Below are 26901 nucleotides of genomic sequence, written 5' to 3'. Positions count from 1 at the left end.
TCACAGAGTCCAGTTCCCTTTTATGATGGGCAACTCTATCTTAAGACAGCAAACTTGGACTTTACTGTGTTGCTTCAAAGTCAGAACACAGTTTTACACGCTTCCTTCAGGTTCAGATAGACTTAAAGAACAGGACAGGCACATCACACAACACATTTCTATTTTTCTCCATTGCATGGCAACAACACACAACACTATCAGAAGTTTCACTGGCATTAGCCCAATATTTTATCCAGATGATGCATTATCTTCCAGACTTTACAAACCTTTATCATGATGGCTGAGCTTAAAGTACCAGAAAGAATGATGACATAGTTGGGGTTTTTCAGTGATCTTCATCTTGTGTCTTTGATGCTTGTTTGAATTATTTTCAGAAGGATGTTTTATTCTAAATAGGAAAATAAAAAAAAAAAAATCTTAAAAGACAAGTATGTTGGGAAGGGAAGTATGTGTATAATATAAAAGCATTACTTTCAAAGAAAATGAAATAATTTTTTGGAAGACATAAAGTAACAGTGACAGTATCTGGCATTACAAAGAGGTACTGCACTTCAACAGGACATCACACAAACAATGTTAGAACAAAATTCAAATTGATCTCTGGAAGGCTATTCCCATCAATTTGCTTACAAAATTTCTCCTGGGCCCTGTAAGTCCCTCTAAGCTATGTCATTCTTGCTATTTCCAAGATTAAGTCACTATTTAAAGTAAGGGTCTGGATGCCTGAGACTTTATGAAACTTCCTATCAAAACCAGCATTGAACGTCTTATTCACTTCTGATCCAGTCCTTCAAACAGTTTTAACCTTCTGTCTTTATCTTCACCTGTTCTTAAGCCATGATTTCCATGGCTACTTCATTCCTTGCATACAGAAAGTCCATTGAATAAGGAAATTGATATTAATTTGCTTTTTTTTGTTTTGGCATTTTGGGTTGGTTTCTTTTACTGTTATGCCCAGGTGTGTTAAGGAGAGATATTTTGCGGAAAATGCCGTAATAGATGAAAGACAAGTTCACTAAGTGAAAGACACAGTTTAGTTACAAGCTGAAAATGAATGCATCTGTTCACAATCTCCCACTCGATGTAGGCTCGCATCAGGGCAGTAAGATTGGTGGGGGTGGAGGAGGAGTTTTGAATTAAGTGGCTTTTTGGTGTTTGAAAAATTAGTAGCGCTTAATAGAGCTCTTTAATTCCTAAGCTGGAGCCTTCAGACTTAAAAAAATGTGAAATACCCCAGGTTACTTTTTACTGAATTTGACTGTTTACTTTTAACATATATATATATAATCTTTGTTGAAAAGACAAAGCACTTACTTCTTCTAGAGTCAGGCTCTCTACTTTTTCCCTTCCTTTGCTGTATTTCTTTTTAAGGCAAACTGCAGTTGTGATAGTGACAATAAGCATAACAGCGAATACAGTTATGGTTGAAGAAACAGCTACTATAGTGTTTTCTTGAGTTGAGCCTTTCCTTTCACACTTTTCTCCCATGTACCACCAGTTGTCCCCTGCTGGACATCTAGAAAGTAAAAGAACAAATGTGTGGTATCACTTAAAGATTGAAGGCATGAAAAGACTACTGAAAATATTGCATATCTGATCTGCTGTTTCCATATCCAAACCATATCCAGGTTACATATTTGGATAGACTGTGCCTTTTCTTCAGCTTCCCACTGTTTTACAGGTCATCTCTTCTACAAAACAAAGAGAGCCTTTGCTTGAAAGCCTGAGCTTCAGCCCATTTTTTCTTGTCTATTTCAGGTTTGGCCACAGCTGATCTACAGAGCTGTTGCTACAGAATGGTCTTCTGATCTTCAACAGACAAGTCCCATGGGTCACGGAGTTCACTCATTTTTTTTCACTTTTCCTTTAAGTTTATAGCACTTCTGCTGATAGAAAGCTCATTTTCCACTCCATGAAACTGATACCTGTTGCTAGAACCACTATCATGTAATATTTGCTTCCACTATACTAATTGCCTCCTATCCAGATACAATTCTGCCTTTGGCATGCTCAGCTTTTACACAGAGCCCTTCTATCTTCTTCACTCAGTCAGTTAAAAAAGCCTTTATAGGTAGTAGCTGAATAAACTCAGAGGGATACTGGTCCAGAAGCTTTACACTGCTCTTACCCCATCGAGCCACATCTACCAACCTCCAGGAAATTTCAACCTCCTGATTCCTCTTATGCTCTTTGCCTTCTTAATTCTTAGTTCACCTTATGCAGCAATTCAAACTTGTGAGATAAATTGGGTCAAGACCACAGGCCAGACCTGATCATCGACCTGATAGCACCAGAAGCAAAATTTAGGTGCAGGAATTCCCCCTTTCTAAGACTGACCTAGCTGAAGATGTTCCCATCACATTGCCCTCTCCCTGCTCATTACTTCTCCATTAGTAGATGTGGTAAGTTCTGGGCAGACCTTCTCATTGCCAGAAGGGGCTTATTTTCAAGACTGTGCATGAGGTGTCTCTGCCTTCCCCCAAAGAAGGCAAGATTAACATTCTAGCAATATTCTGGTTTTGCACTAAACACAGCCTCCAAACCTTGAGTCCTTCGCCTTATTCAGCATCACTTTCAGCTCTGAAACTTTTTATCATGAACATGTGAGCCTCCCAATGATCTAATTGAAAAAACATATGTGCAGTACTGCTGAATTCACACCTGCACCAATTTTTCTAACTCTTTTTATTCCTTATGTCATTGTTTTTCCATTTTCTGTCTAAATCATTTGTTCAGAACTGCATGCTCAGCCCTGAAAATGACTCCACTGGACTTTATGTGATCAGGCTCAAAGAGAGTTATTATCACATCCCCTCTAGTTTTCCAGTAGAAAATTAGAGCAGAAAGTGACTGCTGGTCACACACTTCTCCAGCGTGGCATGTAGGACACATAGGCACTTGAGCTTCAAATAGACCACAGATGTCAGAAAATTCTGAAATCAAGCATAACATTCAGAGTGATTTTTTTTTTTTTTTTTTTTTTTTGTCTTCTTGGAACAGCTTCTTGACATTTTCTTGCACTCATGACCTGTTTCTGATGTGTTGCACAAGCCCCTTTACAGAATTGTTTTTTAAAAGGTTCCTAAGTGGGGAGATGTAACAGTGAGTCATACCGGCTCTTGTTGCTCTTGGCCTTTAGACATTTGCCTCACAGCACTCCCCCCAGTCTACCTGCCTTGGCACTGCTTCACAGCATGTTGTTACTATCTTCAGCCTTAGAGTTTGTCTGAGAGCAGGAACAATGCTAATCAGCCAGGTGGGTTGCATAAGTGAATCCACAGAGGATTAAATAAAAGTTGCTATTCATTTTCTTGCAGGGTAAACAAGCATCTTGGTCCTCAGCCTTCGTCATTGGTTTAAAAGGCAAGCAACTAGAAATGGTTAATTTGAGATCATAATTTGCTCTACAAAATATTTCTGAATAAAATTTTAAAATGAAGTTATTCTACTTACACTGCCTGAGAGCTAATTAAAATACTTTCTACTGATACAAATCCTATTTTGTTTCAAGTGCATTTATATTTAACTCTTGATTTTGCTATGGACTTCTGAGGAGATGTGTGGTCCATTTTATAACATTGGACTAACATATCGCTCAAAATAAGAAGTACGTTCTAAACATATTTTACAGAAAAGTCAAACGGAGTACATCAAAATTGTCATTTGTCAAGGATACGAACTTTGTTGCCCAAACTGGTCATAAATCTCTTGCAGTAATAGATTTTGGAGATTTTTTTTTTCATTAGCTAAAGTCTGTCTTTCTTTTCATTAGGAACAAGGATGTGCTCTACTAGAAACTTTCATTACTAAACTTGTATTTGAGTGAATAAAGACAGTTACCTGCACACTGCTTTTCTATCTACAATAACGCAGACACCGTCATTTTCACATGGATTGTCTGGACAGGCATCTGGAGTATCCATGTCTGGCTCTTCAGTCCGGGTGCCAGAGGCTGTTGTGATGGGTGTTTTGGTGGTGGTGGGCTTGGTGGTGGTGGTGGTGGTGGGCTTAGTGGTGGTGGTGGTGGTGGGCTTGGTGGTGGTGGTGGTGGTGGGCTTGGTGGTGGTGGTGGCAATAGAGGTAGGTCTAACGGTGTTGGCAGTGGAACTATTCATAACAAAGGTTGGTGAAACACTTGGCTGAGCTGATACTAGATGTGATATATCTGCATGAGAAAATACAAGAAACAAGGTTTTTACTTTGTGTTTTTTTTCCTCTTATTTGAATGACAAGTTCTAGTGGTAAAAAGCAGATATTCTATGAACTACCCTACTTCTTCCTCTGGTATAATGGATAAAAAGTCTTTTTTAACTTTCAAGAGCATGATGTATTTTGGAAATGTCCTAATTTCTTTAATTTTTTAAACAGACAATCTTATTCAAAGTACTCTGTTCAAAATAATTTGCACAGGAGTAGTATCATCTTATACACTTAGATTTCAACCTACACATGAGATAATGGATTAGAAAAAGGATATAGCTACCCACACGTTTATTTACACATGATTTGACTTTAGATACATGAGTAACACCAAAATTGCTCATGCATAAAGTACATCATGTATTTATATCTACAGTACTTGTGACTAGCTAGTATGTGACACTGTGTATTTTCTGTATTATTAAGAATATCAGCTAACATCAATGTTCACATACCTTCCATTGTTAAAAGAATATAAATACTGTCTTCTTTAATAAAGTCGCGGCTTCTAAGTCTCTGATGAGTTAAGAATGCACTTGTTCCACTTCCTGGACCTCTCATGAATGTTGTTCCATTAGGAAAAGAAGCTATTGATCCCACTTTATCTGGCCTATCCCAAAAATAATTTGATGAAGAATCTGAAAAGGAAAAAAAAAAAAAAAAAAAAAAAAAAAAAAACGAATATGAGTGTGGGAAAACTCTGGATTTTTTTCTCATTAGGGTTCTTTCCTTCTCGGTTAATCTCTGCTGCAAAGTAGTACTAAGGCTTCTCTCAACACTGAAAACAAACTAGACCATACTTTGCCTGCTTCTGCTCATGGATATCATGAAGAGGGAGATGAGAATAAATTACCTGAAACTCAAGGAGCAGAAACAATGCTGAAACTGCCTACAATTTGTAGATTATTTTTTTTGTTTGAGATTCTACACTGATGAAACACACAAGACAATGAAGTTTTTCAGTGGGTTGGTCTGAGGTATTGAGAAAAGAGCCTGCTGGAGATGAAGTTATTGGAGTGCTGGTTGAAAACCTGTTGTGTTTTTTTTTGTTGTTCTTTTAGTCTGTTTCAAGTATAGTGGGCAAGAAGATGAGTGGCACATGAGTCATCTCTGAAATGTATTAATTCAGTGATTCTCAAAAAAAAAAAAAGAGCATCTGCTGATGTGGAAGGAGGAGGACAGAGGGTACTTGAAGTCGTCACAAGCCTTCATCAGACCCTAAATCTAAAATCTCAAAGCTGAGCATGATTGTCTATAAAAGTATCCATCAGGAAGATCAAAATTTTTGCTCCAGTACTTCTACTGGTTAGAGAAAGGATAAGAGTTACAAGGTTTATCTCAGGAATCTGGGGCTACAAGCAATACATGAATAAACAAGGGATAAGGGGCAGAGCACAGACTGCAAGTCCACAGCATTAAAGAAGGAAAAAGGCTGAGAGCTGTGGCCATTACGGCAGAGAGCACAGGGAAAATGTGATCCATCTGTGGGGAACCTGGTGTGATCATCATTCATTTACAGGGAAGGTCATTTATTCTTTCTAGATCACCCGCGTTGTTTTGATGTACAAACAGAGTGTCAGAGAATGATGAATGTCAAGCATGAATTTTTTTTAAATAAAATAATACCAAGAAATAGAAATTTTAGTGTATTCCTTCCTTTATGAATATTTTAGTCTGAATTACCAGGAAATGAATTCAGTGGTGGAGGTGGGTTTTTTTTGGCAAAATCCTTGTATTGATGCAGAAAGTCATTTTGCTTAAATTCAATCTTTATCCAATGCTGAATATGTGATTTTAATTTATCTCCTTACAGCATTTCCTATCATTTCCCAGTGTTACACCTTTACCTAATTTGCCTCCTTTCCAAGTTATTGTGGACAATTGCTCCTTATCTTGTCACACCTCGAACAAGTGCAGATTATGTAATATGAATCAGTACTTTGTCCATCTGGTTTCTGGATTTGCGCTGACATCAGTTCCTTTTGCAAGGAGGGAGATGATGTGTTTAATGGCTACACTTTCATCTGCTATCATCTGTGCATATTGTTAATTCAGTATTTTTCTCTTCAAGCCTTCTAGAAGACTTGCATTCTCATTAAAGCAGATATAAATGCATCTTCACAGAGCATATGAAAGAAATGTTAGGCATGGATGACCCACCTCTTTCTTATGTGAATCTACTTAGAAACTGAGGGTCCCAGCTTAACCTACCTTATATGTTCAATTTTTTCTTGTCTGTGGATCAATTATATTGCTGCTGCAAGGAAATGACCCATTCCTGAAGCTAAAAAAGCTGTTCTAATTTGCACAAAGAGAAAATTTGACTCCTTATCTTTTGGCTGTTTTAAATGTATTAGATAGCACATCTGAATTTAACTAACCTGATAATTGCAGAGGGTCTGTTGTTATACTTCTTTGGTTTGACATCCGTTGACGAATATCAGGATGCTGGTCAAGCAGAATCATGGTACCTTGTTGCCATGCACAGGGCCATTGCAACTGATCATCATTTGCTCCAGAAATCAAATGCAAGTACATTGCTAAATTAAATGGGTTATCAACGGTACCATTTACATACAAGCTGACCTGAAAAGCATATCCTTTACTAGAGTAGAAAGGTGGACTGAATATTCTTCCTGCAGTCCCTGCAGGACTTGTGTTGAGGAGATGTGTGAAGTTTCTGATATGCCAGATGTGGTGAGGACACTGTGTTTCTGACAAGTTGATGTCATCAATAGAAAGGCCTCCATTTGACAAGCCAGTTCCTCTCACACCTTCAAACACCACCCGGAATTTACTTGTGACATTCAAAGAAACATGATGGAGCTGCCAGTAATTTGCAGGAGCACCTGAAAAACAAGAGTAGGGATTTCTAAGTAAGCAGTACAATCAAATACTGTACAGATCTAGAGAGCCTATCTTAATGCTATGTATGAATTCCTCAATTCCACTGGCATTGAAGTGATGGAACATTTTTCTTCTAGATGTTACTGTTTTCAGTGCAAGATCATATTCTTTCCATTCATTTTTTTCACCAGATTTAATATGCATAGCAGCTCTCTAATTAGAGTGAAAACAATGGTAATGTTTTCAGACTGCTTTTTCTTCTACATTTTTAAAGAACATTACATTAAATTAGTCCAAATGTTGTGATAATTAAATTTGCAGTGTCACCTGTAGTATTGTAAAGAAAAAAAAATGTAGCTAAATATATTCAGATAACTGAATAACAACAGATCTCAGTCAAAAAAAAAAAAAATAGCTGCAGAGGATTCTGGGAGACTAGAACTGCAAGATATGCTCATTCATTATTACTTTTTTTGTTTGTTTTTTTTTTTTTTTAATATTTAAATGGCTTGCTGGAAATTTGCCTCTGCAGAATCAGTATTCACCCATCAAATGATTAATGATATTAAGCTCAAATTAGAGCCAGGCAATTGTAAAACCTACTTCATGTAATAAAACCTCAGTGCAAGTCTGGTTCTGCATCCAGAAGTGCCTGCACTGGTAAATCCCACTTGACTGCACGAACAGTTTGCACAAAAGCAAAGACTTTTGCACACAGGCCTTTTAAGGCAAGTGAAAGCAGTGAAAGTAGGACATCCTCTGTTAATAGTACATGCAGCAAAATATATATATATATTTTTCTGGCTGGTTTCTCTTCACCTGAACAGAAGGCGAGGCTTTCATCTACATTTCTGGACTAGGCAGTGCCAATCCCAAGTACAGAACTCATACTTCACTTTCCTAACAGTTCTAAACACAATATAATGTATCTCAGATATGAATCTCTTTTTTTTTTTTTTTTTTTCTGTTTTTCATTATTGTTGTTTTAACTAGGAGGAGAAAAAATAAACCCAGAAACAAGAACAAAACAACCCATTATTTTCCATTAAATTTCCTTCTGCGTTAGGTAATGCCTATTTGAACTGCACAGATTATATGCAAGACTGGTGTTTCTGACTCATGTTCCATGAGCAAAACAGCTACTGCAGTGTAATTTGTCCTGTCCCCACTGCCTGCCCTGCTCCTGGCTGAAAGCAACCAGAGCTGCTGCAGAACAGCAAAAACTGTTTGGGGTTTGTAAACAGGCATGAGCAGTAGCTGAGCCTAAAGGCACAGAAAGAGGCAGAAGAAGCAGCCCTGATATCTATTGTGTAAAAGAACTTCCCAAGACCTTTGTGTAACTAACAGACTGAATTAGTTGTAGCTGTAATGGAGATCAAATAATAGTGAAATATCTGAGAATATGGTTTAATCAAAAGGTGACTTTGGCAATTCTAGCTTAAGGACCTCTTATTCATTAACTGACATCTGTTGCTCATTTTGAAGACCATAGACTCCTAAAACCACAAAAACTTAGTTTTCTTCAAAATACAAATCACGGCCCAGGGAGGTGGTAGAGTCACCATCTGTCACCATCCCTGGAAGTACTTAGGAGACTTGTGGATGTGGTGCTTAAGGACATGCTTTAGTGGTGGACTTGGTAGTGTTAGGTGATGGTTGGACTTGATGATCTTATGGGTCGTTTCCAACTTAAATGATTCTATGAGTCTGTATTTCAGGTAAGTCACTCTAAACCTTGTTTAAAAAGTAAGATGAATTGTATTTATTGTATTTCTCTTTTTTTTTGTCTTTGTATGTTAGGTATTCCAGGGCACTTATACTTTCCATTTCTTTATTACTTCTCTCTTATTCATTGTAATTTAGTCTAACGACCAGCTTCATCTGTTGCTATTGATACCAGCAATTCTACAACAGTCAAAATGACTGCTCGTGGAATTTCAGTTATTTTGGTGAGAAAACTATCTTGATAATGCAAGAGTTTGTAATTTGTTGTAATTGATTATATTATAGGAAAATGGTTGACTGAGGATCCATCAAGTATAATTTCACCAGCAGAGATTCAATTACATTGTTAGAGAAGAAGCAAAAGAATAAAACTGGGAGATGAGTCACTTTGATACAGTATTTTTCCCCAAACTTTGAAAAGGATACCGAGTATAGATTAAACCACAATGAAATTTTACTCCATACCTTTTATCTGTTCAATGTATCTCAAAGTACCATTTGGATGTGCTGAAGAATACTCCCTGACCCAGACATGGAGCAGATCACTTTCATTTCCACTGTGATAGAAATAGAATTGCAAGCACTGAAAGCCTCTTTTGGGATACAGAATTCGACTCTCCAGGAAAGCTGTGCTTCCCTGTGTGACAGCACTGGTATTGAAATGCATGAAGTAGCCAGAACCTGTCAAAATTAAATGAGAAATTAATGGCAGAGAAGAGTGGAAACAATTTTTTCCTGGTTCACATATGTTCTTAACATCATATGGTGACAATGATACAAGACAGTAAAGTTAGGTTTACAGTAAGCTAGATGCTGTCTAAATCTTCAGACTGAGGGCTGTTATTTGTTCATGTTCTGCAGGGGCAGAACTGTTCTCCTTTGAATTCTATTTTTCTCTTTTTTTTTTGGCTGTCTCTAGAAATTTGTACGCAAAAGCATGGGTGTTCTTGTTTAACTGTTCACCCAGAGCCAGTAATTCACGGTTGACATTCTCTCTGGAGGACTGCTGTAAGCTCCTGAACTCAGAGTTTTCTTTGACAAGTTAGGAAACAACTGGTACATTCTTTTCAGCCCAGCGCAGAGCAGGCTGAGGGGAGGCCTCATGGCGGCCTGCAGCTCCCTCAGAGGGGAGCGGAGGGGCAGGCGCTGAGCTCTGCTCTCTGGGGACAGCGACAGGACCCGAGGGAACGGCATGGAGCTGGGACAGGAGAGGGTCAGGCTGGGTGTTAGGGAAAGGTTCTGCACCCAGAGGGTGGTCGGGCACTGGGACAGGCTCCCCAGGGCAGCGGTCACAGCACTGAGCCTGCCGGAGTTCAAGAAGCGTTTGGACTCTGCTCTCAGACACATGGTCTGATTTTGGGGTGGCCCTGTGTTGAGCCAGGAGTTGGACTCCATGATCCTTGTGTCTCCCTTCCACCTCAGGACATTCTATGGTTCTACAATTCTATGATTCTCTATGGATTGCTCACCTGAGCCCTGATAACATACATAATTTCTAAATCCCAGTCCTTTCGAAAAATTTACTGAGCAATTGTTCAGAAAAGCAGCAGTCTTTCTGATGTGCCTGTACCATAAGTTAGAACACTTTACATAATTCTCTTGTGAGGATGTGACACTGAGACTAAAGAACAGATCAAAAGAGATAAGAACATTGAATCTTCTCAGATAAGCAGAAAACAGTATGTGTCACGTGCCATCCCTAACTATACAGTTTTATATTGCTTGGTTCAAAAGTTAACTGTAGCCTGTCAACAAATAAACATAGAACAAGGCCAAGAGCAAAGTCAACTCATTTGCCTTTGCAGAAAAAATTTCCGAGAGATAAGAACAGTGTTTTTTCGTACCTTCACATTCTCCCATGTTAGTATGATCAGTATGAGGCCCGGTAGGAACCTGAGACAAACGCTCCCAGTCACTGTTATCATCTGAACTTTGAATCATGCCACAAATGTTTTCAAGTTCAAAACTGCATGTGTCCATGAAACTTAGGGAGGAGGCTATAATATTAAATAAACAAATAAATAAAAGTGAATCTCTGTTACACAGCACACATTTAGTACAAGACATTCGAAGTCAAGAGCAGAGACAGACTAAGAAATGCAAACACAAAATAATCAGTGACTTCAAATACCATCAGCAGTCATACATATAAAGTTCAGGAACTCAAAGCATTTGGCAATTAACATTGACTTTAATAAGATGTCATTGGGACCACTCTGGGCACTTAGCAAGCACGGGAGGCTGCCGGCTAATTATCATATCTTTTATTTTTAAAAGGAATGCTAATACCAGCCCTGACATATCAACCTTCACACAGCCAAAAGGTCTGAGGACTTACCATTCACTCCTCTGCTTTCTTTAGGCTGTGATACGTGGTCACAGCTTTTGGTAAAGTTTCACTAACTTACCTACTGGAGCACTTATTTTGAAACACAGTACAGCAAGAGCTATTCCACTGCAATGAGCAATTGCTCATTCTGCTTGATTTTCAGAATGCAGAATTGGAAAAACATTTGGTAAAGGTACATTTGAGAGTGGTGGATATCTCATCTCATACAAATTTTGAAGATCTGGTTTGCATATTAACAAGTCAAAAATAAAGTGATGGAAGTCTGCCATTGACTAGGAAAGGGAAAATACTGTATGAAATGTTTTCTCTGTTTAAATCAAACTCTGGATGATTAAAAGAAGACACAGACCCACAGTCCAGGTTTATCCCTATTCATATATTTATTTCCCATTGTACTACAACTGAGTTCTGTGTAACACCAGCTATGGTTTGAAAACAACTAAGTTAATAAAATGCCTCATGATTATTGCTTTTCAACCTATGTATAAAATATTGTGTTGGGTTTAAAGATTTCATTGCACCACAAAAAAAATGGACCTTGATTATCACAAAAATCAACCTCAATGGCATGCCAAATGTTTCACTTAGACTGTAGCTCAGGGAAGCAGTTAAATATGACTGCTGCCAAATCACTTGCACTGCTGAGCTATTTTCTACTGTCCTCATAGAAAGATAACAATACTCTATAAGATAGCAATGCTATCAGAAGTGTTGTATAACTGATACTTTTTAAGATACGGTATTTTTACAATGCTGTAAAAAAATTAAATAAAACAAGGAAAGATTTTCACAGTAAATGCTATATTGAATGTTGGAGAAAGAAAATAAAAAACAGCAAAGGTGTCAACAAGAAAGCAAGAAGAATTGTGAATTATTAAATGAAAGAACTCTTTGAAATCAAAACATTAAACAAAATATGAAACCAGTTTGCCCAAACAGGAAAGCTGTAGCCTAACTAATTAAAAAGTGCTGGCTGGCATGGCGTGCTGAACTGAAGGACAAGAAGAGAGAAAAGCAAGACCCAACAGCATTCAATCCATTTCTTAGATTAATTAATGACATAGGAGAAGGGCTTTTTGAACCTCATCTTCACTAAAAGACAGTTACTTTCTCACTGTTTAGTGAAAGGCTGGACTGGGAGACAATACATGGGGGGATGAGTGCTGAGTCCTGACTTCCAGTGGCTGAGGAATGTCATGATCTTTTCTGTTACATAATATGCTAGAAAAGAAAACATTCTGAAATCTAACTTTATCATACGTCCTGAAGAAGAAATCAGAGCAGAACTAAAGTAGAAGCCAGGAATACTTATGCTGTTGGTTGTAGGTTGTTGGTTTTTGTTTGTTTGTTTCAGTTTGAGAACCAAGTTTTCAATTTTTAATGTCAATGCCTAACCTCAAAGGTCGTTAGCAAGAATTCAGCTTAAAGTTTTCCTAAAATGCTGCTCAGAAAAAAAAAAAAAAAAAAAAAAAGGCAATCTTTTGATTCCTCTGGGAGAACACCTGCCTGGCATTCTTGGTCTTTCCTCTAACTTGAAAGGATCAGTTTAGCAGCTGGGTGGGTGAGGGCTGGGACCCATGAAGAACCTGTCCTCCATGGCACAGGGGCCACTTGAGCAAACAGTGGATAGTCTGAAGACCACTTATGGCTCTGAGTATCATACACCCTATACTATGCCAAGGGACAGAGCAGGGAGAAGGGTAAATCCTGATTGCCCTGAAGGTGGTGGGAGTTTTGTCACTAGTTTCAGCATGTGTGGAGTTTATTTCACTAAGGAAATGTGACTGTTGTTTAAGAATACAGTTACAATGTCATGAAGCATTTATGTCATGTGTTAGAATTACAGAAAGTATATAAGATTAATGGAGAGTAAGGACCCTGTCCACTGTTAAAGACATCCTTAGCCTTAAGCACTTACATAAGAGCTAATTGACTGTGTGTCAAGTGCTGGAAGCTAAGGCTGAGTGCAAGTGTGTGTTTGGTTTAGACCCATGCGAATAGAAATATTTCCATCAGAACCATATACTCATAAAAATACAGTGGTTTTTTTTGTGTGTTTGTTTGTTTTGTAGTTGTTGTTGTTGTTGTTTTTTTAATGTAATTGTAAAATCTTACTACTTGGTATACTGAGGCAATGAAGTAAAAGTTTTCATCTGAGTGCCAGGGCACAACTGATGCAGTTACAGTTACAGAATTACATTCCCCAGTCTGTTTTTTTTTCACTCAAATTTCTAAAAGAAATCCCATGCTAGCAAAACCACTCTTTTGACCACTTTTCTAAGGGGCTGGTTTGAAACTAAAACCAAACATTTTCAATGCTCACATTTTCTTCGTAACAGCATCCATAATCTTTGTGTGGACATACATTCTGTCTCACAGACTGCATGAGAGCTGAGTAGGTATGAAAGCCACAGCAAAGACACTCATTTCTATATGCTGTCTGAACAGCTGTGGAGTAATGGGGGTGAAGAAAAAAAAAGCTTTGTTCAGAAGCACGTATTTTAAACAGCCACCGAAGGGATGAACAAAATCAGCTGCTGAGAGAAGCTGGTTTTTAACTAAAGGTCAAATGGAATTGCACAGAAAACTCAGCTACACAGCAGTGTTTCTGCAGGAGGGCAATGTTATTTCTAGCTGTACCATTATTTCTGGTGTTTTTAACACAATTCACTTCTCCAAATATGTTTACATATCTTTTACTTGTGGCTGGATGAGTCCAGCATGTAGGTATCACCCTTATTTCTTTCAACTACCAGGAGCAAGAATTTAAAGGAAATGGAGAAACTTACAGCAATTGTACAGCCGATTCAGTTTCTGGAGATCATAATCGCTGAAATCCATTCGCTGCCCTATTACATCCATGAAGTCTGGTATGTTTGTCACAATCGTTGGTTCAGTCCCGTTCCTGAATGCAGTTTGGCTATAGTGCATCACAGATGTATAGTCATAGGGAACATTCAGGGAGTCTGATGTTTTATCATCATATTTATTGAAATTATGCTCTTTACCTGAATGGGAAAAATAAAAGCAAAAATTGTTTATTGCTGAAGATGACCAAGTTTTGCTGTACATAAAGTGTCAGAGAATCCATTAGACCCCCCAAGAGTTATTTCGGTAATCATTTTCTTGTACTTACTCTGTAAAACCATTTTATTCCTAGCCTAGATTTATTTAGCTTCCCTTTTCAACCACTGGAATGTAACATGATGATTTCTGCAGCATGAAGGAAGGATTTTTTTTTTCAGAAATCAGAAATGTTTTCACCATGAAGCTACTCATGCCGGGTCCTGCACCTGGGACGAGGCAACCCTGGCCGTACATACAGCCTGGGCAATGAGACGCTGGAGTGCAGCCCCGCAGAGAGGGATCTGGGGGTCGTGGTTGACAGCAAGTTGAATATGAGCCAGCAGTGTGCCCTGGCAGCCAGGAAGGCCAACCATGTCCTGGGATGCATCAAGCATGGCATTGCTAGTAGGGCAAGTGAAGTGATGGTCCCGCTCTACTCTGCGCTGGTGCGGCCTCACCTTGATTAATGTGTTCAGTTCTGGGCACCACAGTACAAAAAGGACATTCAACTGTTGGAGAGGGTCCAGAGGAGGGCGATGAAGATGGTGAAGGTTCTGGAGGGGATGATGTATGAAGAGCGGCTGAGGTCACTGGGCCTGTTCAGCCTAGAGAAGAGGAGGCTGAGGGGGAACCTCATCATAGTCTACAACTTCCTCGCAAGGGGGAGAAGTGGAGGCTGATGACCTATTCTCCAGAAACACCAGTGACAGGACCCGCGGGAACATGGTGAAGCTGAGGCAGGGGAATTTCGGACTAGATATCAGGAGGAGATTTTTTACTGAGAGGGTGGTTGCGCACTGGAACAGGCTCCCCAGTGAAGTAGTCACTGCACCAAGCCTGTCTGAATTTAAGAAGCATTTGGACTGTGCACTAAGTCACATGGTCTAAACTTTTGGGTAGACCTGTGCGGTTCAAGGAGTTGGACTTGATGATCCTTATGGGTCCCTACCAATTCGGAATATTCTATGATTCTATGATTCTATAAACACTGATGGGCTTGCGAGTCCTCTAAGTGTGCCTGAGCCAGACCAGCACCGTGTCTGGGCTCAGGCTTGTTTTCAGAGCTGCCTGGAAGCCACACAGGACTGTGGTGTGCTGAAGAAGCAGGCATCGACCACAGCCCTAAGGAACCCTGTGCCACAGGCTGGCTTGTGCCAAATATGCCACAACATGCTTGTAATGGGAAGATGTGTTGCCGAAATAACAGCTTGCGTGATGGGAACCTAAAAAGGGTCTCTCCAGCCTGCGTACCCTCCCTGGGCATGCAAGCAGAAGAGAAAGAGAAAGGTTGACCCTTTCCCTTCAGATTTTCTGCTGGTTTTGGTCACACCAGGTTTTGCAGGGCAGGATTATTTTTTATTTAAAGGCTCCCTCGGTAATAGTGATTTTATAGTATCAAACAAATGAAATTACTCTCTTTTGTTGCTTGCCTGTATGACTTTGAGCACAGTAGGTCTTAGATCTCTGGTTAGGACTCAGAACTTCTGTGACATGAGTGATAACTACAGCAACAACAAATGAGGCTGTCTGTCCCACACATATGCCAGTTGACATTTAATTTCTTGATACGCTGGCCTTGAAAATTAAGTCAAAGTGGGAGAATATTTCAGCCTTGGGAGGAAGGCAGAAAGAGATGTTCCACACCAAAAATACCTCATACCAGAGCCCGAATGGGAAACCAACAGTGTGACTGACCAGACTGAATCCTGTCCCAGATGATGGACACGTAGTCATCCCGGTCGGACCGCGACTGCTCGTGCCAGAAGCCCAGCGCGTGAAGAAACTCGTGCTGAATGGTCCCAATCCTGTCACAGTTGGTTCCGATCGAGAGCTGCTGCAAGCCTACCTGGCGGTTTCCCACTGAGGACCAGCAACTAATGTAGAAATAAGATTGAAAGATGGATCTGTGAAGCACATGCCACCCCTGTGCCACGCAAACTCCAGATTCAGTCCATTCAACAAGTACATTTTGAGCGCTAAAGTTACAATTTCTACAGTGAGCACTTCATTGATCTGTTCCTTACTGGATCCTTTCCTCCCACACTTAGCTCTGCTTTGATGAATAAGCAGTTCTCCCACTCTGGCTGGATTGCTTTTAATGGGTTTTCATTAGCAGAAAAAAAAAAAAAAAAAAAAGAAAAAAAAATAACTATTTGTGACGGAAAAATGGAAAAAGCAATGAGGACAAACATCAAAGACTATGGGCCATTGTGTTGGTCTTCTGCTTTGGTGAGGGGTTGCAACTGCCGGGCCAGTTCCACCCTAGGGGACCGCACTTACTCTCTGAAAGTCTGGTGGGTCTGACAGGACTTTGCATAACCTCTTTTCTTTCTTGCTGTTCATGAGAGGTGGTGCTAGGGCACTTGTTGCTGACACACACTCACAAGGCAGTGCAAAACCACAGCTATGTTGGAAGTTTTTATTAAAGAATAAAATAAATAAATCTATGAGCTATCTGCACAAGCCAATAAAATGGCACCCCATGTCCACAAACTAGCAAGCACATTTAAATTGATATTTTACACAGCAAATAAATCAACACCTACCCAATGAAGTCCATAAAATTAATAGCGCACAAAATACGCTACAGAATTTGCAGTCCCATCACCCCAGAAATGTAAAAAGCAAGCACACCAGGCGCTGTAGGACCCTACAACTTATTAGTGCAACATACTCTACAGGATTCCTCTTTCCACAAACCAGCACAGACCTTAGCTATTGATTACTCATTAAAATAACAGCACGAGGCCTGGGAGGGAGCATATACAGCATCCATAATTTCATCAGCTTCACTTGAATAAGGCCTTATATTGATTATACATTTTTTTCTGATGGTGCAAAAATCTAAAAAGTCCATTATAGTTCTGGGCCCACTTTATATCACAGCACACGCCTCTGGCTTTGCAGCTGCTGTGTAGAGCACCGCAGGCTACAAGCACATCCTGGACACTTGTTAATATCATCATCCAAACACCAGGGGATGAAGCATTGCTTTACCTTCAGTCTGCTAGATGCCTACAACACCATCATTCTGCAACCACAGAAGGAGTAAATGTGCACTCTGCATCACTCAGTGCTGAGAATAAAACCATGCGAGTGGGACAAGGGACACTTAGGGTCACCCCATGGGAGCAATGTCTTTAGGAAGGGAGAAAATGGTAGGAAATGCCAGCTTCTCCACATGTGTTAGAGTCAGTTTCACCAATTCAATGCTTTCTGCACTGCTGGTTGCTCTATCAGAGGCTAGAAGAGCACGGGCATAACTGCTCACACTCATCTCACCAACCTGACCTTTGGAAGACAGGTGATTAGGCGATACATGTCATCAATAGTGATGATACTGTCTACAAATTATTAGCGGTGATTATTCCAGACACATTTTTACAACGTCCTCCTAGCAAATGACTACCTGTAGCATCACAGATCACCAGGATTAGCACACAGACTCTCTGACTTACCAGCAGCAAGCTGGTTAGCCAGGCACCTGTATCAGTCCTCTTCTGTATGAGTTCCTTTGTCCTGTGTCATGGTGGCAAAGAGCTGAAGTGACCTCCCAGGACAGCTCCATGAAAACCTGATCTCCTGCCTGAAAATACTAGAAACAAGGGTTGATCCTGCCTGGTCTGCTAACCATTTGACCAAACCATGCTAGTTTTCTTGCTGAATAAGTCCCGTTCTTCATGAGAAGAGTAGAAATGTCACATCCATTGCAATTCTCCAGACTTTTATGTGAGCTTTGTGGGTACATGCCACATCTGATGCTCCTGCATTTCTATCATTCACAAGCATTCCTCATGTATTTTGCTTACCATAGGGAAGGAGGAAAGAAAAGATCTTTAAATAGATCCACAGTCTAATCTCTGATGCAGATGCATAGACCTGAATAGAGGGATGAGGTGACAGACTGTCTGCTAGAAAATCTTACATATACCTCTATTGCTTCGTGATATAATTAAATGAATATGTAAATATAATAGAGGTGGTAGCCATGTGCTGGCATATGTTAGATAAACTATGTAGACAAGGAGGGAGCTTTTTGTATAGGGTTTGATGACACTCTGTATGTGTATCAGAGACTGCAGGCTTGTTTTTATACAGGGAAGACAACAGAATGACAGGTGGTTTCTTTGTGCTTGACTTCATTTGAATTCAAAAAGGTTATCCAGGTAAGGATTTTATGACCTGCTAGGAAAGTTCCTTCACCTTCTTCTATACATTTCATAGATGCAAGCCAGATCAGAAAGGTGAAGATGATTTATCATCTTTTTTTTTTTTTTTTTTGATGCAATAAAACTTTATGAATCTGGCTGGGGTTGCCAGGACCTTTGTGCTTCTGTGTGTGCTGTACCCTCTGGACTGAGTTCTTCAATCTGCAGCCAGGGGAGTCCTAGCTGACAAACAAAAAAACAGGAATGGCAGAGTGGAAATAAGTTGTTTCACATATTCTTTACCTTGTCCATACCAGACCATAGAAATGAATGAAGTGAAAGGCAGTTAATGCAGGGTTTGTTCTGGTAATTTCTTTGTACAGCCCAAAGCTAGCTTACTGAAACTGGACAGCCATTTTCAGGAATCTGCAGAGTTTAGCTTCAGGCTTGTAAAAAGTATGGTGACCATGGATAGTTTTAGTGCTATAATAACTATGATAACTGAGATAATAGAAATATTTCAGGGCAAGCAACACACCTGACAAGAAGGCATGACATGTTATCCAAATAACGACTTGTCTTAATCACCATGACTCATTTATTTCTAATAGGAAATCAATAATAAGTTAATAAATGAACCATTGTGCAGAAGTCTCTGAACTGTCATAGGCTAAATGTTGTGGTTCTTTTTTTTTTTTTTTTTTTTTTTTTTCCAGGTACAATTTATAGAAAATGCATGATTTATGTGATAAAGAACTCCAGAGTTTAGCTACATGAGTTTTCCATTTGGCTCAAAGAGCCAAAGAGTCATTAGACTGGGAAAACACATTGCTTCCTAAGTCTCCACTTATACATCTTTTAGGGCTGAGTTTCAATGTCACGTGCTTAGTATGAAGAGTAGAAAATGTAAAGAGACAGAGACTGAAGAAATTTTGAAATAATTATCTGCTACAAATATCTCAGAACATGATAAAGGGAATGGGAAATATATCAATTATCAGAAAATCTTTGTGCATTCTCGTATCAGGAAATTATTTTCTGAAAGTAAATTTCCTAACTAGGCTATCAGGATTTCCCTGACCTTATCTATCATGAGAGAAATAGTCCAGCATAGCTTGGAGAATATATTTGTTCTGTTGCACTGTTTGGTAGAGACTATCTTAGAAAGTGAAGAAGTTGATGCAATTTTGACCCCTTTTCTAGAATCTTATTTTGCAAAACTTGAGGTGAAATAGCATAACTATTGATCCAAATAGGTAAATAAACTGAAGCCTCCATTAAATGTCCCAATGATGTGCAGCATATAAAAATATCTGAATGCTGATCTGACATTGTTCAAACAGAATTCCATTTGTTAGAGTGAAACAAATCTGTTATCCCACAGTTAAAACTATCACATTTCCATGGGGTATATATGTATTTTTTCTAAAAACTAAGGTATGCTTAGTATGGTCATGTGAAAGTGACAGTCCATATAGCCAAAGATCAGTCAATAAAGTAATTGTCTTGTTTCAGATCTTTTGTCATGGCAAGAAAATTACCTCTTTAAGGACTTAATTGCTTCTTGCAATAAACATCAGCCAGAAATTGTTAATTACTACCAAGGTAATATCTGTTTTGGAAGCTACTATGATTTCTAGTTAAAAAAGGACACAACAAAACTAGAAAATTACAATCAGATGAGTTTTAGAGTGAATATTGGTCATAAAAACAGTCTATAGCCAAAAGGGATTAAAATTGTTTTATATTATTCCTCTTACCCACTTCCTTTGAACACGGATATATAATTCTTCTCTCCTTCCCAAGGTTTGAAATCAATACAGGTTTTGAGTCGATACTGTTCAAATGCCTTGAGGATAAGTCCCTTAGCATTAATTTCTGCAAAGCAAACAGTGTTCTTGTCAATATTGAGCTAATCGGTTTGTCCTGCTACCTGTATAGAGCAAGTCCTAAGGGTGGATCTTGCTTCAGCAATCTTTGATTAAAATAACCAATCTTTTTGCTAGATTAAGACCTGGTTAGGAACCTAAAAACCATAAATGAGGCTGATGTGGCATTTTATCTTTTTCCTGTTTTGTTTCTCTGTAATTCTGCTTTTGTATTTCAGTATAAAATATGGCATGTTGGATATATAATATATCGTAGTGCATGGTTCTTAATTTTGTAAATTCTCTCACCTTGCTGAGATTTATCTGAGCAAGTATTAAGTAAACAGGGAACGAAGACATTGGATTTCACCTAGTGCAAGCTATGTATCTGTCATAGAATCTCTCCAGGACTTGAACATGCCGACTTTGTGTCTGGCTTATCTCTTCTGAGCAGCTTGCATGGTTTCAAACCCCTTAATGTTTTAGCTCCTAACCTAAAATGGGGGTGGGTGATTTTTTTTCTGTCATAGGTCAGAAGAATGATCCCACACTGTGTAGTGAGGGCACAGTCTCCTCACCTGGTATGCAGCAAGGACTCATACTCTCCATCTCACCACTCACCTCTGCCATGAAAAGCCACAGCTGGGTGGTAGAGAAGGGATGGAGACTGGCTGTGATGTGTCCCCAGCCCCACAGCAGGGCACCCAGCAATGTGTCATTGCAAACTTAATTGCAAGCCAGAATACCAAGTTGCCATCAGTGCTCTAAGTGACATAAATGACCAAGTAAGCTTCCTGGCTTTAAAAAGATCTTCAGTGCCATTTTATTTCTACTGCTTAGTACAGTTTCATGTCTTAGACAAGTGCCTTTAAAAACAAACCAGTCTGCTGGGTTATGGCAGGTTAAGAAGCATCCAGGTTAAGAAAGGAGTTGGGACCCCAGCACCAAGACCAAGGTGATATATCCTGCTGGTACCCAGGCCTAATCGTGCTGTGGGAAATGCTCTAGGCTTATAGTGTGGCAGTGGGAAGAGGAAAGGATGCCACAGATACTTGCTGACCTGTTGTACTGGGTCTGGCTGGGATGTTACCTTTCCCTGCAGCAGCCCATACAGTGCTGCGCTCTGCACTTGTAGCTAGAACAGCAGTGGTATCACACCGGTGTTGTGTCTGCTGCTGACAAGTGCTGGCACAGCATCAGGACTCTCTCTGACCCTCCTAGGGGGTGGGCAAAAAGTGAGAAAGGAACATCATCAGGGCAGCTGACCTAAACAAACCAAAGGGATATTCCATACCATATGATGTCACACTCAGCAATAAAAGGTGGGAAAAGGAAGAGGGGAGGGGTGGGCTCTCGTTGCGAAAACGTCTGTCCTCCTCCCGAACACCGGCTATGTGCGTTGAGGCCCTGCTTCAAGGACGTGGTCAAGCATCGCTCAATTGTGGGAAGTAGAGAGTAATTTCTTTCCTCTGCACTTCCACATAGACTTTACTTGGTTTGCTTTGTTATTCCCTTTCCCCCTCCCTCTTCCCCTTTCCCTTTTTTCCCTTTAGTTGAATTGTTTAATTAATAATAATATTTCCTTAATAATATATATATATATATATATATATATATTTCCTCTTTAATTAAATTATCCTTATCTCAACCTGTGAGTTGTTCTTTCCTTTACTTCTTCCCCTCTGCATCTGAGGAGGGGGAGTGAGAGAGCAGTTGTGGTGTTCAGCTGCCTAGCACGGTAAAACCACCACACCTGTATTTAACATTTCAATCAACATGACATAAACACATTGTCAAGAGCAAATACTGTACCCAGGCTATCATCAAGGACATAGGGGATAATGTGGGGCCACCGATAGTTGTCACCAATGATGGAGTTTCGTTCCTGCATCTGAGAAAGAAAATATGTGGTTTTCAGTACAAACTGATCTGTGATCAAAGACTAACAGTGCTAATGCAAAATGCTAATGCAAAGCATGCATTATGTCTCTTACAAGTCCGTTTAAGACATATAAGGAATCAAAGAATTCAAAAACTTTGAGAGATCACTCAGAGGTCTATGGCTCGGATTTGAAGTCCTTTCACTCTCTCCTACTAATGACCCTGATTTCTGCAGCATTTTTTTCCATACAGATTGCCTGATTGCCTGAGATTTTGATACATTTGAGCAGAACTTCAGCTCCTGTGGGAAACATTAAGATCTAAAGTCCTGAAATGAGCACAGACATCAATAACTCTCTAGTTTTTCATAATGCAAGGGTTTGTTCTTGTGCCCTTAACCAATGCTTTCTTTGCTTCCATTGATATGCCTGGGCAGAAGCAGTTCACCAAAAGGGAGAGGAAAACTCTACCCCTTTTAGGGGTATAAGACAATTTCAGTGTTTTCACTAGGTATCCTTGAGGTGTGACTAGCTATGCAAATATTTTTTAATATTATTGATTGGACAGGGATATAGGACAGATGATTTAAAATGTGGTATTACTCACAGATCTAATTTTCCAATGGCTGTGGTGAATCTACTAATATGATGAAGGTTTTGCAGCACTGGTCTGTAACGTTAATTGGCTTATAATAAATAATGTGCAGATAAATTAAGAATCTTTTATCTAACCCTGTCTGGATGTGGTCTGTGCTGCTGAATACCTTAAAAGTAAAAACATGAAAACCACAGTGAAGAAAACACGATGCTAATAATATCGACTAATGGCTAGACTGACCTTATTCTGGATAATGTTTCTGCAAATGCACCCAAATCCTTCATTCTCTATGACATTTGTAGAAATCTATCCCCAAACATTTTCAGTTTATTGTAACATAAACAGTATTTACTCTTAGTATGAGCAGGATGCATCAGTCGTTTTCATGCTACTAACAATTTACATTGCATAAGTCGATGACACAGTTCTTGTTTTATATTTAATATTTGAACTTACCCCATCAAGTTTGATGTCTCCCTCAAAAAGGTCTAGTCCTAAAGCTAAAGGGAAGAGGAGATTAACATACAGTTATTCTATTGATCTATGGCTACAAAGTAATAATAATAATAAAAAAAATAATAAAGAGAAACTGAATTTAAAAAGAAAATACCTTCATTGATGTTAAAGATGTCTTGATCAATTCCTCCATCTACGTCTATTTCTGAAAAATAAAAAGACAAGTGAGGTAGGACATTAGCCCTTGCTGTTATCTTTATGATGTGTGAAAATTAATGCAATAACAATAACAGTAATTATAAATCTGCATCTGTCCTAGTGATGTTTATGAGCAGCTGTTTTTTTGAATGCCTCCCATGCATACAAATAGATCTGTAAGCAGAACTCACCAGTAGTCTCTGGAGCAGGCTGAGGAGAGGGAAGAAAAAAAAAAAAAGTATTATTAGAAAGGCACACAACGAAATGCAACTTTCATTACTCTCTCAACAGTTTAGGAGTATAACATTATAAGTTTTATGCTCAGCTAACAGCACTTAGCACTGTGCTTTGTATTGGGCTGACTGGACCAACTGTCTTCTCCTTTGACTGGAGATGTTCACTTGTGACAGCTTTGCACTCTCCCACTCCAGGTTGCCCAACAAGCAAGTCACCCAGTACTGCTCCTGTGAAGTTTTCTCAACCTATAGCTTCTATGAAATGTGTATGTTTTTATTTGTATGTTTGAAAAGAAGTTCAAAAACAAGTACCTCACAGTTTTGGGTTGTTTCAGATTTTGGTAGGTTTCAACATATCTGACTCTTAAAAATCTAGTGTCATCATGGAAAAGTAAGTCCACTGTAAAACCCTTGCTAGAGTTGTGCAAATGCAAAAGCACAAATGCTGAAGGATTGATTTTGATCTCATATTTCACTGAGTTAACTGGTATTATTCAGGTTTACACTGATACATGAGAAATAAAGACAGTGACTTTAGAAAAAGAATAATCATATGAGTATATATGGATACAGTTCAATAAAACAAAATATATTTTTCAGACAAATCACCCATAAATATGTAATGTCGAAAGACGTCTCTTCCATTCTGAAATTCTATTGCTCTTATATCATTATGTTCCTTTATCACAAGATATCCGTAAGACAGTATCTGATCCATGTATTCAAGATTTGAAATGAAACTGAAGCTTATAAAACAAGCTGAAAGTATGCAAGTGAAATGTGTCGTACATGCTTTGAGCGATTTATGTGCTTTTAAACTTACACCCTCATACAGATTTCTAGGTAATGTGAAAGAAAAACATTGAGAAGTAAACTTTGAGATATTAAAAAATTAAAATCTCATTGTGGTCTTTCCTGTTAAAGACTGTTGATGGAGGAGAGGAGTCATAGCCATATATATTGAATAACCAGATAGCCATTAACAGGGAGTAAAATATTTTACAGTTTCAATAATTACAAGCTACAATGTTCCCATATCTACTAATCATATAAATGTAACTGCTCTGAAGGTAAAAACTGGCTAGCTCATGGAAAAGCTCCTCTATCTGCAGCCAAAGCTCATAAACTGAAATAACTGTAGCTAAGTCCTGTGGTATTTATGGTGCATGAACCAAAGTATGAGTCCATCACTGAAGAATACCACATTCAGCAATCAGCTGAAATCCAGGCTGGTCCCCCGTATCTGAAAACTATTGCTGAATGTTTTACACAGAAGGAATTCCTTTCATCATCCCTTTTTACTTGTTTCTGAACAAAACTAGGTCCTTAGGCATGTGAATCTGAACAGCAAAACACTGAGCTCCCAAAGGAGTATCTGTGTATTACTTGTTCGAGTAGTAACAGCTTCAGTCTCAGCACCAGCCTGGCAACTGAGACCCACACGATGAATTTCTAGTCTCTGAAAATGTTGTGAACAAATAACAGATTCACAGTTCACAGTCACAAACAGGGGGAGGTTACATTAACTGAGGTTTACCAAGGAGGAATCTAATTTAGTCTAACCAACACTACTTTTAAATCTACCCAGAACATTTTTTTCTGAACATTTATAATATTTTTCCCTAACTTTAGCAAACAACATGGTTCATGTGAATTAAGTTACTTTAAAGGTGGGTCAAACCATGGCTTGTCAGCACATTTAACTGTTTAATAATTCAAGTGCATCTTGAACGGTTGGGAAAAACACCTCACCTATTTTAGTCATTAAAATTAGACACGTAATCAGTGGAGAAATAAATGGGTAATTGTATACATAATTCATCTCTCCCGAAAATAGGTATGGCACTGCCATGATGTCCTGGCATGTCTAAAAGATGAGGTACCTCACCAAGCTTCTACTCAAAGATGTGATGAATCACCTGATGAAAATTTCCTGGTCACACCACAGACTTCAGGTGGAATATGGTCAGCTAGTTTGGATGAGACATCCTAACTTACCAGTGTTTTCTCCAGACTGTATAACTGATGGTATTGGCATCCAGAAGTATGAAAGGAGCTCTTCCTGACCATAATGAACATGGAAACCAAGTAATTAGCCCTGGGGATCTTAAGCTCCTGCCTCACATGGGAACTGGTTATTAGGAGTCAGCTTGATGTGTGATAGCTTGTAGATGCTGGTGGCAGTCTGCACCGCCTGTTATATGACTTACAAAAGCCTTCAGTGGAATATAAACAAGGCTGAGGGTTGAGTGTCCAAAGATTTGGTAACAGGGGAAGAAGAAGTTGTGACGTGGGAGGAAATAGAAGTGTAGGACTCAAGGCTGTGGGGGATACAGGAAGCTATGTGAGCTGGGGGCTTGGGGTTAAACTCTTGACTCAGGGAGATATATGAATATCTGTTAATGGAGAGGAAGAATATGTGACTGTCACAGCAAGATATTGGAGCTGGATTCACAAAATCAGACTGTTAAGTTGCATAAATTAAAACATATAAGATTATTTCACTTTAAGGAACAACTTACTCTGTAAATTACCCTGAAGCTATTAACATCAGAAGTGAACTTACAAAAACCCAATGGTTTTCGTTCTCCAAATTCATTGTAGTGTGTATCACCAAAATATCTGGCCTCTACAATGAACTATCACAAGATCAGTAAAATACTACCTTCTCTACAAAAAATAGGAAATACAAAATCTCAAAGCTGTCATTGTTATTTTTTTGGTATTAAGTAGTTTAGCTGGACTGAAGGAACAGAGAACGGTCATTAAAAGGTAAATCTAGCAGCTAAAAATGCATCAGTTTCAATATAAAATATACTGTGTTGTAGTTAAAAACAAACAAAGAAGAACAAGAACAAAACACATGCACACCGTATTTCTAGTCAGATATGGAGTAGCTTAATAGTAGTAATTACTAATTATTAGTAATTATTAGTAATTATTAGTAATATTTATTTTGGCTCTAACTCTAGACTTACAATTCTGGTAACATGACTTTGAATGCTAGTGGAAATTTTGATTAGATGGGGAGTGCAAATTGGCTCTTCTGATGTATAGCGAAACCTCTTAAAAATAGCAGCTCTAGGATCCCAAGGAAACAGAAATCTTTTTATCCTCCACAAAAAAAAAAAAAAAAAAAAAAAAAGGCAACAAAATTCTTATTTTGCAACAGCCACATACTTAAGTCTTTTCCTCTCAAACTCATCTCAAGATGCATTGCTTTCTTAAGCATATAAAGAATATGCATTCTTTGCTTTCTTACCTGGCTCCAGACCACCTGCAGGAGAAGCCATGTTAGGAGCACAGGCACAGAAAACCAGTCCATGTTG

At 38.9% G+C, this 26901-nt stretch overlaps 1 protein-coding gene across 1 annotated transcript; it reads right to left on the bottom strand.

Moving 5' to 3' along the window:
- Positions 1-266: 266 nt before the first annotated feature.
- On the bottom strand, positions 267-26901 carry MEP1B (meprin A subunit beta). Its single transcript, XM_035318385.1, has 15 exons — positions 26835-26901; positions 23528-23546; positions 23293-23343; positions 23139-23182; positions 22017-22089; positions 20097-20214; positions 15884-16062; positions 13912-14130; positions 10617-10769; positions 9238-9453; positions 6582-7049; positions 4656-4838; positions 3841-4165; positions 1311-1516; positions 267-388 (listed from the first exon to the last, which is right to left on the bottom strand). The coding sequence occupies exons 1-15, from the start codon at positions 26895-26897 to the stop codon at positions 384-386; spliced, it is 2322 nt and encodes a 773-aa protein (XP_035174276.1). The 5' UTR covers positions 26898-26901; the 3' UTR covers positions 267-383.

This window comes from Oxyura jamaicensis, chromosome 2, assembly GCF_011077185.1.
Source record: "Oxyura jamaicensis isolate SHBP4307 breed ruddy duck chromosome 2, BPBGC_Ojam_1.0, whole genome shotgun sequence".
NCBI classification, from domain to species: domain Eukaryota; kingdom Metazoa; phylum Chordata; class Aves; order Anseriformes; family Anatidae; genus Oxyura; species Oxyura jamaicensis.
The sequence above is the reverse complement of the archived record's forward strand: the minus strand, read 5'-3'. Positions and strand labels throughout refer to the sequence as shown.